Consider the following 19254-nt stretch of genomic DNA (forward strand, 5'->3'; position numbering starts at 1 on the left):
GAAGGAATTAATGAAGAGCCCCTGAGTGTGCATTCCAATTATATTACTGAATATGTACACACAAAATCCTCATATGCTCATGACAGCATTTTTATAAGAAGTAATACCTTTGGGAAAGGATTCCATTTTGCACAGCATATTGATAAAAACTGTCTGAAGCAAAGACTGCATAAGTAACGTTGAAGGATTCCCCACTCACAGACTTTTCTGGAGGCCTTTGCACCCATGTCATCTCCAGTCCTAGAAACAATGCAATCATGGGTCAGAATATTTGCTATACTTTTTTACTTAACAGATACATACAAATGTAAAACTTCCTCTGTAGTGATTTTCATCTATTCATAGGATCATAGAGTGGTTTGGGTTGGAAGGCACCCTAAAGATGCTCCTCCTCCCCTGCCATGGGTTGGGACACCTTTCAATAGACCAGGTTGCTCAAACCTGGCCTTGAACATTTTCAGGGATGGGACATCCTCAGTTTCTCTGGGAAACCTGTTCCAGTGCTTCACTACCCTCTGAATAACCCTCTGAGTACTCCTCCATTACTTTTTATGAGCCAAAAAGAGTCATGCATTTTAGTGGCTGTATAGATAAACACCAAAGCACATTATTGAAGAATTCTGACACTCAGAAAAGATCAAGCAGTTGGAGAAATGTAACAAAATATCTCTTCATCTTATGCAAATTAACTTTGTTTCCAGTACATGGCATCCTGGTATATTTGCTTGCCTCTTTTGATCAGGCAACATTACTCTTAATTCTTGGCTGCTTTTACTGAGACACACCTTATTATGGAAGAGGAACAGACAACTCTACCACACACAAAATTCAGCCAAAACCCTTAAACTCATGAGACATAAATTATATATACTACATATTTAATGTAATATATATATATATATATATATATACTACATATTTAATGTAATAGAACCATATGGCATCTAGAACAGAGGACAGTAGAAGGAGTGCTAATCAGACATCTGTCGTTTCCCATTTTCACAATTTTGACTGGGAAGGATGGTTTATCCCCATCATGTCTCTTGTCCCTGGGACTCCCTACTACCTCCTCTGGGTCTGAGAATGAAGTGAGACAAGAGCTGGGAAAAGTTTTAAATCCATAAACTTAAACAACACTACCAAAATCTTCCCACTCCATCCACCTACCTTTTTCTCCATTGTTGGATGAAGGTTTTAATTTGCACCACATCAAATTACCTACATAATGCAACTATGTAACTCAGTTTGTCAGGAAGTATTAAATTTCTTCCACAGAGGACCGGTAAACCTGCCTTACAAGAGATCTCTTTTTGTTGTTGTTGTTTGGTTATGACCTCTTCTGTTACTCATACTTGTTCTAACAAGTATGTTCTTCACTTTCACTGTACTGAAACCACTATTTTCCCCCTCATTTCCTATCAGATTAAACTAGGCAAATTGTAAAATAACCTCTTTATTACCCATCTCCCTTGAAAAGTAAAAACTCATTTTAATTGCTAACACTAAGTGAAAAACTATAATACAAAGATTTTTTAAAAAATGCTATGTGATTTCTACTAAAAGGTAAGAGAGTTGAGCTTCAAAGAATATGTGAGAATGAAGACAAAAGGTCAGAACAAATTTTAGTTAAATTACTTTCTACTTCCTTTTAAAGGTCTTAAAAACATAAACCTAACTCTTCTTTCAACGGTAAATACTCCCACATATAAAAGCTTTGAAGATCTTTCGTTAATTCCACAGCAATGAGGCTACAGTATATGTGTTTTGCTTTGCTTCTAGCAATGCCCAGCAAATGGCAAAGAAAACCTACAAAGAAAGGCAGGATAGAGCTTGAAGTTCATTCTAAAACTGACTGTAATGGGTATACATTAATTAAGCAACCTACTCATGTTAGTTTCCCTTGTACTTAGTAAAAATAGATTTAAACAAGGCATCTGTACTGATAAGTAGCTGTTTCAATGTTAAACCAAGACTAATTCATACAGGGATATAAGTATTAGTTGAAATTATCTAGATAGTCTTTGAACTTCATTGTTCCAAAATAATTAATTGGAGAATGTTTAACTGTAACATTCAGCTCAGAGTGTGACACAGCAGTATATTTCCCGCAGTGTTTTATTAGAATCGCCTTCTGAGGTGTTCTTGGTTTTTTCTAAAAACCCTATTAAATGTTTGTCTCCAGTCCCACCTTTTACAACATAAACAAAGTGTTCCTTTACATCAGTTATTTATTTGTGACAGAGTCACAAGATGACAGAAGAGTTGACCTTGGAAGGCACCTACAGAAATCATTTGGTCCAAGCCTGTGTTGCTCAAGGCAGGGTCATCTCAGGGATGTTCCTCTAGCCTTTGTCTACTCAGGTTTTGAAAATATCCAAGAATGGAGAAGCCACAAACTTTCTGAGAAACCTGTTCTACTGTTTTATAACCCCTGGAGTATAATAAATTTTTTTCTACTTAAATTGAATTTTCCACATTTCAGTTGCTCCTTAATTACTTTTTCATCTCTATAAATTACCAACACAAAAAAATTATTCTGGTTTTTTGTTATCTCATCATGTAAATTAATTTTTGGAACTGGCAGAAGTAAGTGGTTAAAGGTCTGAGGGTTTTTTTAGGTACTCATGGAACAGTTTTGAGCAAGGTGGAAAAGTATGACATGTAGAATTTTGCATTCTGGCTTACTGATTAAGCACAGTACACTTTTGAACTGGCACTACAAAGTTTCAGCAAGTACATTTGCTACAATGCAGCGCTGCCTCCATGCTTTATTTGGATTAAATTGCATTTGGTTTTCTAATGAGAAAGAAAATGTTTTCAGTTTCTCTCTGGGCAAAGGGATACAGCTGTTGCTATTATTTTTTCTATTGGAACAAAGTTATATTGGACAAATAATTACTCTGAAGAATCTTCTAGCTGTTTTCTTTCACTTATTTCTCTAGGAAGAGAGGTTGTCACTGATTTAGATGCTTTCTACCACAGATAACATCCATCATGAGTAAACTATTATTATGAATACTTCACTTTTGTGGTTTCAGCCATTCCCCAAGTAAGATATCATCTTTCTTTATGACTCACTCACCTCCGCAGTCCAGCATGTTATACTCATCTGGCTTTTCCAGGGGCCAACAGTCATAGTCTTTGTTATCTAAATCATGCCACCCCTCCACTAGTATCACCTGACAGAAAAAAACAAAAAAAAACCCAAAAAACAAAACAAAACAAAAAAAACCACAAAAACAAAACAAAAAAAATAGAGTCAAAATGACAGTATGAGAACAGGGAAAGGATGGGTTCCATCTCCTAAGTTTGTAATCCTTCTACAGAAATCAAACAAAATGCAGAAACATAGCATGGCATATTTTGCTGTCTTCAACTTCTGGAGAAAAAAATAAAAAATATAAATAAAAATAATAATTAAAAAAAGATAGCTCCTTGGGGGTATATAAACACAACCAGTATGTTATTTTGATCTGTCCAGAAATTGGCTTGAAACAGTGAGCGGACTTAACTAACCTTTCTCTTCCAGAATGGTTCTTTACAAAGAGCAGGTGCTTCTAGGACCATATGCAGAGACACAATTTATTTAAAGAGGTTTTTTTGTTTGCTTCTAGAATGGCACTCTTCCCACTCCAAACTGTTCAGTTTCTTTTAATCTTTTATACCTAAAATCTTTGAATGAGTAATTTTCTATTATACCTTTAATAACACACTACAGATTTTAACCATATAAATGTTAATATAGACAATGACACATAAAATAAGGACAGCATAAGCCTGGTATCGGTAGAATACAGCATCATAGTAGCGTACAGATTGAATTGCAACAGTAACAAAATATACGTTTTATATATATATATATAACAGATTATATCAGTCATGTATTAAAAAATACTCCACGGTGTATATGAACAGATCAGAATACTCTATGATAATGTACTCTGGGCTTATTCTACTTCTAGTAAAAGATAATCGTTTCTACTCATAGAATCTGCTATTGTTTTTCTACATATTATTAAAGCATAATCATCTACTGTATTATACAATTTCTTAACACAACATGAATGGAATAAGATAGAATGATAAAACTAGTTATTTGTAATATATCTTCCATTACTTTTGGTTTCTACATTACTAAAATAAAAATCAACAACTGCCTGGTACAAATAGCTGTTTCACTGTAATAAGCCATATACAGTTCTTTCTGTATGCACAGATCAGAGGAATAAGTTCTGGTAAGCAGATCTAGGTAGACCTACCAATAAACTGAGGAGGCTTCGGAGCTCTACAGCTGGTGTTTTGACAGCTCCCATGCTCCCTAACGTGCACCCAGCTCACCAAGTGTCAGGGCTGCTTCTGATGTTGCTGTTGCTTCTGAATTAGATGCCCTTCCCTAAGAAGAGGGTTGCTAGGCAAGCTGATCCTGGCAACTCCAGCTGCTGCAGCTGTTCTGCTTCCTCCTTCCCTCTTCTTCCCTAGCCCACTTCATCGTGCAGGATGGAAATACCCCTCTGCACCTCTGCTGAAATCCTTTGAAAAGTCCCCACTTATTGTAGGGCCAGCCCCACCCCCAGACCACTGAAATTTGTGCCCCTTACTGCTCAAAATCAGAAAACCAATTGGGGGGATTTTCTTGCAGTGCCTTGTCAAATGTGAACAGCGTCTGACCCTTAGGCAGATGAATTGATGCTGTGGAAATAAATACAGAGACATAGCTGAGCCCAGAGGAGGAGAGATGTATAAACACCAAGGCAAGCAAAGGCTACCTACATAAGATAAATGGTAAGGCTAGAGGCTGACTAGCTTCCTGAGCTTCCTTCCAACCTGAATTTTATGAGACCCTGTATCTTCAACTTCGCAGTCCTTGAAGGTGTAGGACAACTTCTGTCCAAGTGTCCTGCTACATACACAGGTGAAACGGACTTCTGTGTGGCCATGCTGGTACACTAAAGACATAGATGTGTCCATGAATATCTATGTTTGCTGAAGCCCTGCCAATACAAATCTTCAGTTTTGATTCAGCTCTCCTGAATATTTCTCTGTTTTCTCTTGAATTCTGTCTCTCAGCCAAATCCAGTATTAAGAACCTTACTCAAAATGCTTGAACTTCACTATGTCTTGCATCAAAACGGCATAAAAAAATGCAATGTGTGCCAAATTAATCTTGAAAGGGCTGTAGATTAATTAAAAAATCTGTTTGGATTCACTCATTAAAGAGCTATTTGTATAAGCTAATATGTTTTAGGTTGAAATCTTATGTTATGAGATCCTAAACCTCATTCGTGTTTTGTTTTCCTGTGCTTCACTATGATGAGATCACCCAAATGATAGGTCTCACCACGTCTTTTAGCAGTCTTTTAGAGAATTTCAGAATGCCACCTTTTTTTTTTTTTTTTTTTTTTTGGTACAATTATCTGCTTAAAAGAGCCCACTTAAATTAACATACTGGAGAGGTTTTATTGGCACTGTCTTTTAGGATATCTTTGCTTATTAAGGAATTTGCTGGCAGCAAAGCTAAGGATTACAACTTGTTACATGCTACAGAAGCCTAACGATTACCAGACTGATCCTACTTTCTTTAATAGGACTGACAAATATTCAGGTGACATTGATATCAATATTCAAGGACTGTAAGTATCATACATTACCTTTACAGCTGCTTGTCTATCCCCTCATTCAGAATTCCTGGAGAACGGGCACATGTACATGGGAATCTTGGATTAAAGATGGACAGACAGAAGTGGCTGTCAATTATCTGATTTAACAACCTATCCCAGCTATTTGAGATGCACATTACCATCTCTGCATTTAAGCAGATAAGCACCAGAAATTTTAAAAAGGAAACAAGTACAATATAAATATGTACACCTTGGTAAAAAGAAAGGATTGATAGCTCAGTGAGTAATATATTCTTCAACTCTATCCACAACTCTCTGTATATAAAAGAAATCAGAAATACATTTGAATAAAGTGCTCATCTCAAACTTAGTAATAATTGCTTTACATTTGTTCCTTTTACTGGTTGTAAGTTATATGCAGTTACAAAATTTGCAGTAGTATCTTAACATCACATCATACCAAGGATGAGTTTATTATCATAGCCAGACCCAGTCTAGCATAGATTTAGTGAATTCTATGTACTGCTGCTTGGCTTGCTTAGTGCAGTAACACCGAGTTCTTTGGTTTCTTCTCTTCAAAGGATCTCTTAATCTGAAAAAAACCCAGGTCATTTCTACTGATTGAAATTAAATTATCAAATCACTTTATGTTTACATATTACATGTTTCTGTTATGTTGGCTGTACTCAAGACAGTCCCTTAAGCTACATTATTTCCATTTCATTAATTGACACAATTATAACTTCTGCTACAAAAGAAAGGGAAAATAAAGATATTTCAAAAATCTATGAGTAATACAACTTTAGATACTGTTAAAAAATGCATTCTTATTAGTGTTTCAATAACCATATAACTTAAATATAATTTTGTAACATTTGTAGCAAATAACAATGGATACAATATTGCTGAACAAAAGTTGCCACCTATGTGCTTTCAAGTATTTTAGGATAGCAAATTCCAGCAGTAAGTGAGAACAAAATTAGTGTGATTAATGCTTCAGATATCCTTGAAAATATTTATTTATTTATTCTGACATTCAAATTTTCCAGATGGTTCTTGTCTTGAAGGCAAGATGAGGACACTGAGTAAAAAAAAAATACCCAAAAACCAATAAAAAGCCCCCCCCCCAAAAAAAAACCAAAAAAAACACCAAACAGCACCCTCCTAAAACCCCAAACAAACAAACAACAAAACCAAACAGTCCCCAAAAAGCAACAAACCCAAAAAACCCCAAACCCAAAAAACAAAAACAAACCACCAAAAAACCCCAGACAAAAACTCAAAAAATCACTACCAGGGCTTATTTGATGTTTAAAAATTATGGCGTTCCGAAGACAAAATTTATCAGATTCATGACGACTGTGCTGCAATTTGTGAAATCAGTAACTAAAGCTTAAGTTCTTAGCATATAAAACTCCACCATGCAGACTATGTTCATCCTGCGCATCGGTTGGCACCCTGCTCAATGCTACACCGCTCCAGGCTCCTATCAGCGACAGGGATGTAAGATTATCCATACTATTCTCATCTTATAGTGATAGCTCCAAAATCATTTTCAACGACACAGAGTCCAAGTGCCTCTCTTACTGGGACCAGCACGGCTTCCCCTACCCGCGGCATTTGCTGGGCATGGACAGAGCACTCTGGCACTGCTCTCTAGTGGTTTCCCTGCAGCACAACGGCAGGCAGGTTCCCATCGTGTCCGGTCTGGTTCAAGGACAGCTTCCTCTGCATGCACCCACTATGTCCAGTCTGGTTTAAGGAAAGCCCCCTCTTGATGCACAACCTATCACAAATGGAGTACAGAGCAGCAATGTAGCAGAGAACCTGCCTGATTTCAGGTTCTTACCTGGGAGTTCAGAGGCAGAAGATAGTGGCCTTCTACCCCTGACCAAGAGCAGAGTGATACACTGGCCAGCCACAAGAAACTCCCAGGGCTCTGGCAAGTGGTGACAGTACCATAGCACAAGTTATCACACCTTCACTGGGTCACCCTAATCATTTTTTTATGCATTTTTAGCCTGCAGGAAGGGTTTTGCTGACCTATGTAATGCAGCCCTACAGACAAAGAGCATTGACTTTTGTCTTATAAATCCACATTGACACAAACAATTACATGTGCCAAAAGAGGCCTTTCAGCATGAGCTTCTTGTTCTCTCCTTATGGTGCTGGTCCTCCAGGCTTTCTTCTGCTTTTGAAATAAACTGGACAACTGGGTCAAAAGTCTGATCTGGTTACAACTGCCATGATGATGATGATGATGATTGTTATTATTATGCATTAGCTTAAAAAGATTCAGTGTTTTTTCCTCCCACCCTTTGTTTTTTCTCATCATTCTTGTTGCAAACACTTATTCAAGTAACACACATGTGAGCTCATATGGTTCAGTGAGGCTCACACCTAATCCGAGCCTGGATTAGCAGGTTTAAAAAATAACACCTGATTTTCTTCAGAACTATTGATAATTTAACTAAAAGACTAAACATTGTAAAAAGTTTTGTAGTAGATTAGTAGCTTCAGAGGTACTGAGTGCCCTCAATCTGCTGGAAGTGCTGAACAGGTAATAAAGTGTGGGTCTGAAGAAATGCTGGAAAGCAGTAAGCAAGATCCTGAGTCTTGCATGCACACCATCACTTAACTTTGTAGTATCTCTTCATTTCCCTAATACACTTTTCCAAATACTGAAAGTTTGAGAGAATTTCAAAGAAAGAGGTCTCAAGCTAAAGAAATGGTAATCATAAATTAGAAAAGGAAACGGTCACATATTGGTTTTCAAGGATCTGAAAGGTTAATGTTAGATGATTAATCTTTGATGGCAGTTTACTCGCAGCAGAAGGAGCAGTTACATACTTACACAAAGGAACAGAGCAGGGAGGCAGTATGAAAGCAAAACAGACAAAAAAGGCAACTACAGACATTGAAAACTACAGCAAAGAAACAGCTTATTCTGACGAACACCCACAATGTTGTACATACCTCAGAAACTCAGAGAAACCTCAAAAAAGCAAGTGGTATTAATTGGTGAAGGTGGCAGATAGTCTTCCCTGCACTCTCAGATTACTGGGAATACTGAACAAATGCATGCTTTTACAGACACATTCCTCAGGTTCACTCTAGTTCATCAGGCATCATAGGAAGGCTTGTTCTGTTGCTGCGCTTTAGGTTTGATCTGTGGCACTAAATAAGCCTAAATATTTATTTCAAACATCTTAGAAAATACTCCAAAACTTGAAATGAAAAGTATCTTGCATACTTCCTGCAGGTTGTATGAAGACTGTCACCTAGGATATGTCACAGACTTGAAGAAGAAACATTTTTCCTTAAGAATAAGACTATTCTCTGTTTAGAGGATTGACCAGTACATGAGGTATTGTGGTACAAAAGCAACATGCTAGAATTTTCATCATGTAAAACAACATGTAGTTTTTTTCCTTCTAAAGAGAAGATAGAATGATGATATCGAGAATTCTGCAAGGAAAATACTCATGGGTAGAAAACTAACAGGTAACAGTGATTATCTCACTAACTGAAAATACTGATGTTAGTTATTTGATGTAACATACAACTGAAAGCTTCTAAAGAGACTGGATAAGAAAAAATGAACTCTCAGTTCTCAGAGAAGCCAACAAGCATTTTATTTTCAAAGCTTTAACTTTCTAAACTTTAGAAAATCCTACCCTATGCACATAACTTAAAATAGATTTCTTCATAAGAGATTTTCCTGAACAAATCTTTCTGTTTCTGTTACTGTAACATAGCATGTCAATGCTATAGTTGTTCAAAGGGCATTCAGCAAGTCTGAGAATGTGAGAATGAATTTCAATTTGTTAGGATGGCTGCCTAGGAAGCTTAAGAAGTGTGGGTCCCAGTTCAGAACAGTATAATTTGAGTTTTTCAGCTGAGCAGAACATCACTGATGTTCTCAAATGCTTCCCATCTTTCAGTCCTCCCACACAGGCAGAAATGTTACAGATGTCTGCAGTGCTTAAGAACAGAAACCCTGGCTGCTCTTAAGATCTACTGGATGACCTGGGTAATAGTGACAGACAGTAGCTGAAGGACAATTCTGTTCTTAACCTGCATTATGGTCCTAAGATACACTGGTCATTCCACTGACAGTAGTGGCATTCAATTGAAATCTTCACTTTCACTTAATGAGTTTTTCCTGTCCTCCTCACTTCTCACTGTATTACTCATTCCTGATTCCAGAACTCTTCAATGATTTTCCAAAGCTCATATTTTTATGTACAATTAGGACTGCACATCTCTTGACATTGCACACAGGCCTTCCCTCCCCCAGAAAGACGCCCTCATAAACCATAATTGCTTCCATGTTTCCAAGATGTCATGCAATCAGGAATTCCTAAGAGACACTGAGAGATCGCTGAGACAGGGTGTCTTTTAACCAAAGGAACATTTAGCCTTTTTGATCATCTCTTTGGACCAACCCAAAAAAGAAGAAGAGATCCAGACTATTTCCTTTGCTCAAGCCACGATCATTTCTGCATATGCCAGGCTAGAGATGTTTGCCTAACCTGTTTTTAATGACCTTTGGAAATGGAGCCTCTATCCCTTCCTTTCTGGTGTAATCCAAGGCTTCACTACCCTTCTTTACTAGAAGGTTTCCTCTATAGCCCCACCAGCTTCTATCTTGCTATAATTTCAGTTCAATACTTATCCCAGCTACACAAAGAACAGTCATATTGTTCTGTATCCTTTTTTACATGCTCAAAGTCTCCACCATTCTGGTTTCTGCCAGTTACTAAGTATCAAGATGCCTTACATAAATGTGTTCTACATTTCTTCACAGGGGAAAAAGGATCATCCTAGGTTCTGTAATACAATACAGGAATAAAGGGAGATTAAAAAAAAAAAAAAAAGCAGAACAGATATTTCAACTGTAGGAATGTTGGTTTTTGTATGCAAACAACTGATTACAAATGCAGCCTGGGATCACTACCATGCAACCACTCTCATTCTGTAATTAAAATAAATGTCACAGTTATAGAGAGAAGTAAAAATCAGTCTTTCTTTAACATCACAGTCTTTCTGCTGATGAAGGCTTTGTCTTAATGAGCTTTCTTTAATCTGTTCCTCAAGTGGAGTGAACTTGGTAAATGTCCGGTTTGGTATAACGCCATTTTGTAGAATGTTTTGTGACTGACTAGTCGTCAGAAGTAGTCTAGTTGGAGAAGAAGAGAATTTTTGCACACTACTGAACCTGAAAAGATTTATTTTCTATTCAGGATTCTCTGGTTCTTTGGGTACATTACTTTCACTGCTGAAGTCAGACATATCTTCCTTCTGTCAGAAAACACTGGGCAGCCAGCAACTTCTTTTACTTCACCCAGAGATCAATCTACCATTTGCACTGTAGCTTTGACACAAGAAGTAGTGGCTCAAATGGTGAGAGAAAGGAAGAGACAGAAAAGAAAACTGGTTTGATTTGAAACCCAAATACCTGATCTGATGTACCTGTTGGGAATAAAATAAGGTATCCTTTGTAGCCACATGCAACTACCATCTGATTTAGGGCTCAGCCTCACTTTGACTGAAATCCCTGGCATGTCTTTGCTTTTCCCAATGATGTGCTAGTTCCAGAATGGAAAACTTGCAAACCTACTGCAAGGAGAAACACAGGCATATTAAGTTGTATTTATAAAGAGGATTTTTATTTTCCATTATTTCAATTTTATATTGTCTAGGTCTACTGCTAATTGCTTGTTCTCCTGTTTTTGATATCTCTCTCCCTTCAGAGAGTACACTGCAAAGTGGAATCCTTAATGATTTCTAGTGCAGTCTGGCTGGCAAGAAGCAGTGTGTCAGATGATTCTACCATAAAGTATTTCAGTGCTCTGCTCTGTCAAATATTAGTTAGGAGCTGAGCTGAGTATCTTCTCATCTCACACATTTCTTCCAGATCCCTCACTTCCTTTATAATTTAGTTCTTATAAAATAATTTCCTGGTTTTTAAAATTTCAAAAGGAGATTTTCAAAGACATAAATAGCAACCAGAGGCCTGATGCCCACTGAATCCGCACATGGCTTTCGGACACTTAGTTCTTGAAAAAATACCTCATTTTTATGTATTATGTGTAAAGCAAGTAATAAAAAAGAAACCCAATCCTGACATGGGTTATAAGCAGCTATGCTCCCTGAGCATCCCCTTCTCTTCTGGAAGCTACCTGCCTGGTCTCAGGGCCAACACTGACAGTGCAGCTCCCCAGCCTCAAAGCCATGCACAGGAGTGTTGCCTGGGAAGCCCTTGCAGCGACTCCTCACCTCTCTCCAGGATCTGCTTTTAGGCTGGGCTCTCACACTTGTTTTCTGCCAGAGCTATATTGCACCTATGCCCACACCTGGCCAGGAACACTCTTTATCTGAATCCTGACCCTGACTACATGGATTTGACTTCCTGGCTTGACCTTGGATTTGTCTCATCACCATGTTTTCATCTGTTAACCTCCAATTTTGGCCGGACTCTATCTACAGACCCGTCATGATTGCCCTCCTCTGGTACTGTAGAACTGGCTCTCTTTGGGCTGACACTACTCTGCCTGCCTTGCTGCCTGGATCTCCCTCCCTTGTCAAGCACTCTGTTCTTGCTCAATGACAAGGATACCTCAGCTGTAATGGTGGTGGGGAAAAAAAATTAAAAGCATTAAAAATAAATAAATAAAAATGGTGGTGGGGAAAAAAATTAAAAGCATTAAAAATAAATAAATAAAAATAATGTTCAGGAGTAAGTATGCAATAAAATAAAATTCTGGCCAGAAAGGAACATGTAAATGCTTTGCTCAAAACCTAACAGAGATGTCCCTCTACAGTATCTTTTGCTAAACTATTTCTAATTGCAAACATGGATTTTTGTAAAGGACTTACTCTTTACAAACAAGAAAATATTTTCATTTCTTTCTGTTCCAGTAGAAAATTATCAAGACAGGACAGAATTCTATCCATCACTAACTTGAAACACAGATGTTATCACTGTCTTTGGATTATGTCTCGTTTCAACAGTATTTTAAAATTAATGGTATTATAACTGATTTAGTTTCATATCCAGTTTCATATCACACTCCTGCTTCAGACTGGCTCTGGTTTTAGATATTTTTATAACATATGTATTGGTACTTTAGTTTTTTACCACTGATAGGTTTCTGTTAATGCTTGACCATAACCAAGTGTTGTATTGGATCATAATATCACTCTTTCACTAGTCATTAAAATTATGAGGCATATCTTCTCCTCATGCCCCCGGTGTTTATTCCATTAAGAGGAGATGACCTTTAACTGATATAAATTTTGTTCTCAGTACTTCTGTGGGAAGGAAAAGCCTATCTTGTTAGTTTTTATATCCCATGAAAGCTGCATAAACTGCTCCATACTTTGTGGAAAAGTTGAGAGATGCAAGTTACACATTTGGAAGAGCAATACACAAAAGTCTCAGCCCTCCAAGTGCGAAGTAGGATAAATCTCCTACCAATGTCAAACAGGAGATTAAAGAATCAGGCTACCTGCAGACAGAGTAGGTGAACTAGGTATGTTATGTAGGGAAAACCAGGAAAGAAACTGCTTTTCTCTCAACTCCTGAAGTGTTGCTTCCCAGGGATCATGAGAGTTTCTCATTAAGGACTGATTTCTATGGACCCTGAAATACAATAGATGCTAATGTATTCTCCATTTAAGGGGAGAAAGGGCGCATGAGAACCTGAATGTCCAGGGTATTCCTGTACTTCTGTACTAGTGAGAAAAGGATGCCATTTTAAACAGTGACTTGTGAGGAACTCATTAGGAGGACTGTCATAGATGATCTTAGGGTCTTCTTCTCCCTTTTCATTTGAGCACAAGGATGTTTTTCATCTCTGGCTTGGCTACTTCTGATACTAGCTAGGACATGTTTCATGGCAATCTCCGTGCTTCACGGAGGGCTAATGAAAAGACTGTTTTTTATCACATGATTATTAGCAAGTCTCTCCAGTTCTCCTGCCTCCCTCAGGGTCAAATTCTCCCCTGAAAGTGCTCTGATTATGTAAGAGATTTAAATTGGAATTCCACTGGGAAGCTGTGGCTAGCATAAAGCTGAAGAGAAAATTACTTGCGTGGCTCTGGGTAAATACAAGAAAATCATTCTCTTAAATAAATAAGTGTTTATTTTTTGTTTCCTCTGAGGTATCAGTGGTTTAATAAATACCCAACTCTAAGTTTCATTCTTAAACTGACTCACATCTTGTGCTGCTTCAATGCACTCCCCCTGCCAAATCTGAGATAGTAAGCTTTTATGAAATAGCTACATCTCTGTGTATTATGACTAGGATCATAATGACTAGGATCAAAATCTGATCTTTCTAGTTCCACAAAGAGTATTCTCTTATTCTTAATGAAGTCTGAGATTACCTTCAGTTCCAACCATGAAATTAACATGACTTAGCAGCAGCAGCACCATTTTACTCCATTACTCTATGTACACTGCATGTAGTCACTGGGCCAGACTTTAACCTTCCCAAGAAGCAACACCTCTCACCTAATCCTGTCTGTCTGGGAGGCACGTTTGTTAAAAGAAGCAGTCATGATATATGAGAGAATCATATAATACACAATATATGGACTATTGTAATATATGTTTTGTTATTATATTAATATATGTTTTATTTTGTGCGCAGAAACCTGGGTTAGCCAGCTTTAGTAAGTCTGCCCAGCAAAAGTTTTGAGGTATAAATGTTATAGCTTATAAATGTTATAGAAGAAAGAGGGAAAAAAAAATTATTTTAGAGTTGTCTAGACTTGGATGACCAGCAGTTCCACAGGTTATATGCATTCTAGAAGAATTTAAGTAGCAGAAATGTTAGTCATTAAGAAGTAATATTAACATTAAGGAGTAATGTTAACATTAAGGAGTTACTCCAGGATAGTAAGCGAAGTAAGGAGTAGCAGCAGGATCACAGAGCAGGGCCATCAGAAGAAAGGTTTACATGGCATATCACAATGAGAAAGTCCTTGTACCTCTTTGTTGAACAAATGTGTTTCACTGGATTTTTGGGCTGCAAATGACCTTGATGGGATGCAGACATACTCCAAGTGCTCTGCTGTCTCTTTTCTGATTGGAAGCCCTGATTATGAAATGAAACCAGCTGAGAGACGATAGATTTGCTGAATGGTGCTGGCACAATAGAGAATGCAAAATGGCTGTGTGATTTCTTAAGTAGTGGAAGTGGCAAAGAGAATTTATGCAGAATGGCACTTGATAAGCAAGCAATGAAGTAGGTGGAAGGGCAGAGTTCACTGGACCCCCAATAAAAGGTGTCAATCAACAGTTTGGTCTGCTTTAGCTGAGAGGGACAAAAGGACCTTAAAGGACAAATGAATCTTCATTGCTAGGAATGAATGGGGGAGTGCTACTCATAATTGTGAGATATATATATATACACACACACATATTTACTCTGCATCAGATGTATGAAATTAAAAATGACAGGAGCCAAGCATGTCTGAACTTACCCGGTGATATCACTAAGCACATCATCTCTGTCTTATATGAGAATGGTCACCAGTATTTGTTACTGTTGCCTTCTGTAGTGAATGCAGTCTCCTGTTTTCTTTAGGGTGTGCTGAAAGAATTGTCTTGTCTGAGATCTTCAAGAAATAGCGAAAAAGACATGTGTTGATACAACAAAAGTCTCAGCTGTCACACGAACTGCCAGAATTCAGGCTAGCTGTATAATTTGTGTTTTAAGCAATGCCATGCAAGTTATGTTTTCTTATGAGTAAAAGAAATTCCAGTCACATATTTAATCTTGATTTTTCATGTGTGTTTACAAATCCATGACTCTGCCTGTGCCCTGTACTTTTACTAAGGTATTAGTTTCTAGAGTGGAAGACAGAGATGCAGATTCACATCAGGGATATTTAGCCACAATAGCAAAAGAGCAATGCAAGTTTCTACCTGACAGGTAGAGAAAAATCAAAGCTGTAACAGTGATCATGCACTACTAATCACAGTGGGAAACTCTGGTAATGCAACATTTTTACAGACATAATTTTATCACTTTTCTGTGATAACTTTTTGAGAGTCCAAAAACTTTGGTTTAGCCAGTATCGGTTTTACTATTCTTAACATACTCTGTTTTGTTGTGTTTTCATTGGCCAAGATGTTGTTCTTCTATTAATACTTTTAGATCACTCAAGAATACATTTATTTAACTTCTTCAGTCCTAGCATGGCAGGAATCACAAGCATAATTCTGTACATGGGACAATCATTTACTGTTGTTGTAGAACCTCAGTTCTGACCCAGTGGCAAATCATGTCCCACTTGTTAAAGGTAACAATACTGATGGTTAGAGCCATACAAAAGAAACATCACCAAGAAGATGACTTCTTTAGAAACAATTTTTTCATTCTGGTTTCATCACAGTATTGAATGAAAGAAAATTGATATAAAGAACAAATTATAAGGAACAAATTTGTATTATAATAGATTTATAGGATTCATACAAATCAGAATGATTAAATATCTCAGTTTGTGTATCTTTCTATTGGGCTCACAAGCCTTGAGCTAGTGCTGGCTGCAGAACTGTTACCTGAATTTCTCCTTCCCTAGACTACATCAGGCATTCAGCACAAAAAATATTTCAAGCATCTACCTTCAGAACCGTTTCCTACTCCATGAACTAATCAGTTTTGTCAGACTTGTCCCAGATACATCACTATACCACTATAAATACTTAATGACTTTCTAAATTCTGTTTTTATTAGTAGTTGGACTTTATTACTCTGCTAAATTATGGGGGAAATATAGTGATTAAACATACTTCTAAAATACACTTGCCAGTACTTCTCTAACTCTAACTTAAAAGCCTTTTCTTTGAAAAAAGTAGTATCTTTTCAAAATGCCTAAATTTTCGGCTCAGGTCTCATGAATTTCATTCACATCTTCTTAAACTGGGAAAAAGAGCAAGAAAGACAGAGACTTAACCTGCTGAATAGATTGTCACCTACTCTAAGTGCTATTTTCTGCAGAAATTAGTAAAATGAGTTCTAGGAGATGGGGACTAGTGGAAGGGATATATGTGTCTGATTTTCTCTTTAATGGAAAGTGAATTTACAGAGGATCGAGGAAGTGCTGGGGTACATCAAAAAATGCGGGCCACTTCAGTAACTAGATGAGGCAGGAAGGTGGTAACCCTGTATCATTTGCTTTGAAGTTCCTAGGGCATCAGAGTGAAAACAAACAGATTAAACCCTTTGTCCCAGAGGAAAAAAAAAACAGAACAAACAGCCCAGACTCATCACATTTAACTACAGAATATAACAGTACTTGGAAAAGGCAGTAATTTGGCTGCTACTGAAACTGTGTTACGGCATGTTACACCTCTCTGTAAGCCCAGTTCAGTGATAGTAGTACAGTTCTACAGAATCCCTCCTGAAACAATGCCAAGGAGGTGGTTTACCGCACTCATGCAGACATTTAACATAAACTTACAACGATTGCTTAAAATAGGACTTTTAAATGCCACAAGTAGACATCACTGCTCTTGCAAAGGAAGCTACATTTTATCTGCATATACAGGTTTGACTTTTTTTTGTAACTAAATGATCCTGGTATTTCAATCCCTAGGGCTGCCATTTCAAAAACTCAAGTTTAAAAATTTCATATTCTAGTCTCAGCTGAGGGGTCTGCCACAGTTTATAACTAAGGGAAGTCTTTAAACATGGAAATAAGGAAACTGGTATCCTTATTTGTACAGATTTTGAATGGTCTGGTAGGCTACATCCAAGACTTTCTGCAACTTGACAATGCAGATGGCATAGTACTAATAGAGTATTACAGGCCAGCCCACCAGTTCCAACTCCACCCTAGACCTGCTCTGTATTAGTGTAATCTGCTGGACTTTTCTCTTCAGTTTTCCTGTTTTTGAAGAAAGGCTGCAGGGTAATGACTAAATCACAAACTAGAGATTAGAAAAAAATACGTTACAAAGGTTTGATTGCTGCTGAGCTGTATTAACTGCTCAGTTCCAAGGTAAGATATATCATATAATGTATCTGCACACCGAAGTTTTTAAAATTCATATGAAAACCTTAGTATTCTAAATAAGTCTTGCAAGAAAATGTTCAGGTTAGAAATCCTCATGAATTGTAAAAAAGTACTATGTATTTGACTCTTGATTTTACTCTCTAGAAACTAGGTGCAAAAATACATTAAGAATTAGTCATGCCATAGAGCAAGAATAAAAATAAGAATAAATAGGACTCCTTATAGGTGCCTGCATGTGTGTTTATAGACAGCTGCTGCTGCAAGTTGGCACTAAATGTAATTCAGCATGCAGTATAATACCTTTGTTCCTTTTCTATAAAATTAGTTCAAATGCCAGAGATTCTTAACACAAGTTTCCACTTCTGGGATCCGAAGATCAGTTTTAAATCAGGTGTTCCTGCTTCCAACTAGGGTATTAATAGCACAGATATTGTTTGTTCTTATCTATTTTTACTCCTTCTTAGAAGCCAGTTTTTAGTGTCCATGAAACACACCTTTTTTTTCCTACAAGGACTCAAGCTGCAGCCCTAGACATTTTCCAAGAGTCCTTTTTGCTCCAGATGTTGCACTACTTAGTAATTTCATAACAGTTCTGAGTCTTGCTTTTTAAGAATAAATGGTAGATTGTGAGCAGTGCCAAATTAAGAACAAACACTTTTCCTTGCTTTACCAGATCACAAGGAGACCTGGTGAGAACAGTAATTCAGTCCTTGGGCAGCAAGACACTTGTGTCGAAACAGACTGGAATTCTGCATAGCTTGAGCACCTGAAAATTACGTGGAAGTTTTCTCTTTTGGTCTCATTAACAGAAGTCCACTGACTTTCTCAGTATTCTGAATCATCAGCACTTCCAGCTCTCACCAATATGCTTAGAATTGGAATGCTTTATTCTAGTCCCTTGTTACTTGTGTTTACTCATTGGGAAGAATGGAAGGAACTAAAATTTCTCCAAGGAGGATTGTAATAGTAACAGTCAATAAAGCCACTGCAGACACTGAGATAAAAATTATTTCATTTAAATATGTAAACAAGGAGCTATGAAATAAATTTTATGTAGTTCTATTGGGCATGTGTAAAAGTGGATCCACAATCACATCCATTGGGGGTTGTTTACACACAACCAGACCAGCCAACTAAGAAACAGACCCCATCTTCTGCAGGGACTGAGAAACACAGAATATTAGAGAAGCAAGAGTAAGCATAAGCAACATATTTTGGTGACACCAAACATCGCAGGATTAAAACAGAAAAAAAACACCACTCTACAGAAGCACAAACACAAATGCAGTTCTTTCCAGTAAATGCAGCTCTTGTGAACTTTTATGAGTGAAATCTAATAAAAAAAACCACACACTAGCTCTGTAGCATATAAAAAATGAAATTCTTATAATTCATTGATACTTTAATCAATGTGATGCCTACGAGACTGGCAGTAGGAGTACCTTTAAGTACCTGTGATGCAAACATTAACTATTCACATAATTCTTAGGAGCCCATAGATTCTCAAGAGCACTGGGCTGCTTATTGATGCAGTAACAGGTTGGATTAAATGACTGGGAATGATGTGCAGGTCACAAAGCCTTTTTTCTTTCAGTGACAACAC

The 19254-nt window shown here is 37.3% G+C and overlaps 1 protein-coding gene across 1 annotated transcript in view; it reads right to left on the reverse strand.

Moving 5' to 3' along the window:
* The window catches only part of LOC138103877 (atrial natriuretic peptide receptor 2-like), a 41960-nt gene extending 37647 nt beyond the window's left edge, over nucleotides 1-4313 (reverse strand). The window contains exons 1-3 of the mRNA XM_069002487.1: nucleotides 4260-4313; nucleotides 3083-3179; nucleotides 108-240 (exon numbers count right to left, since the gene is read on the reverse strand). Coding sequence (XP_068858588.1) covers nucleotides 108-240; nucleotides 3083-3179; nucleotides 4260-4313 — 284 coding nt within the window. The remainder of the gene's footprint in view (nucleotides 1-107; nucleotides 241-3082; nucleotides 3180-4259) is intronic.
* Between the last annotated feature and the right edge of the window lie 14941 nt (nucleotides 4314-19254).

Source organism: Aphelocoma coerulescens, assembly GCF_041296385.1.
Source record: "Aphelocoma coerulescens isolate FSJ_1873_10779 chromosome Z unlocalized genomic scaffold, UR_Acoe_1.0 ChrZ, whole genome shotgun sequence".
NCBI classification, from domain to species: Eukaryota; Metazoa; Chordata; class Aves; order Passeriformes; family Corvidae; genus Aphelocoma; species Aphelocoma coerulescens.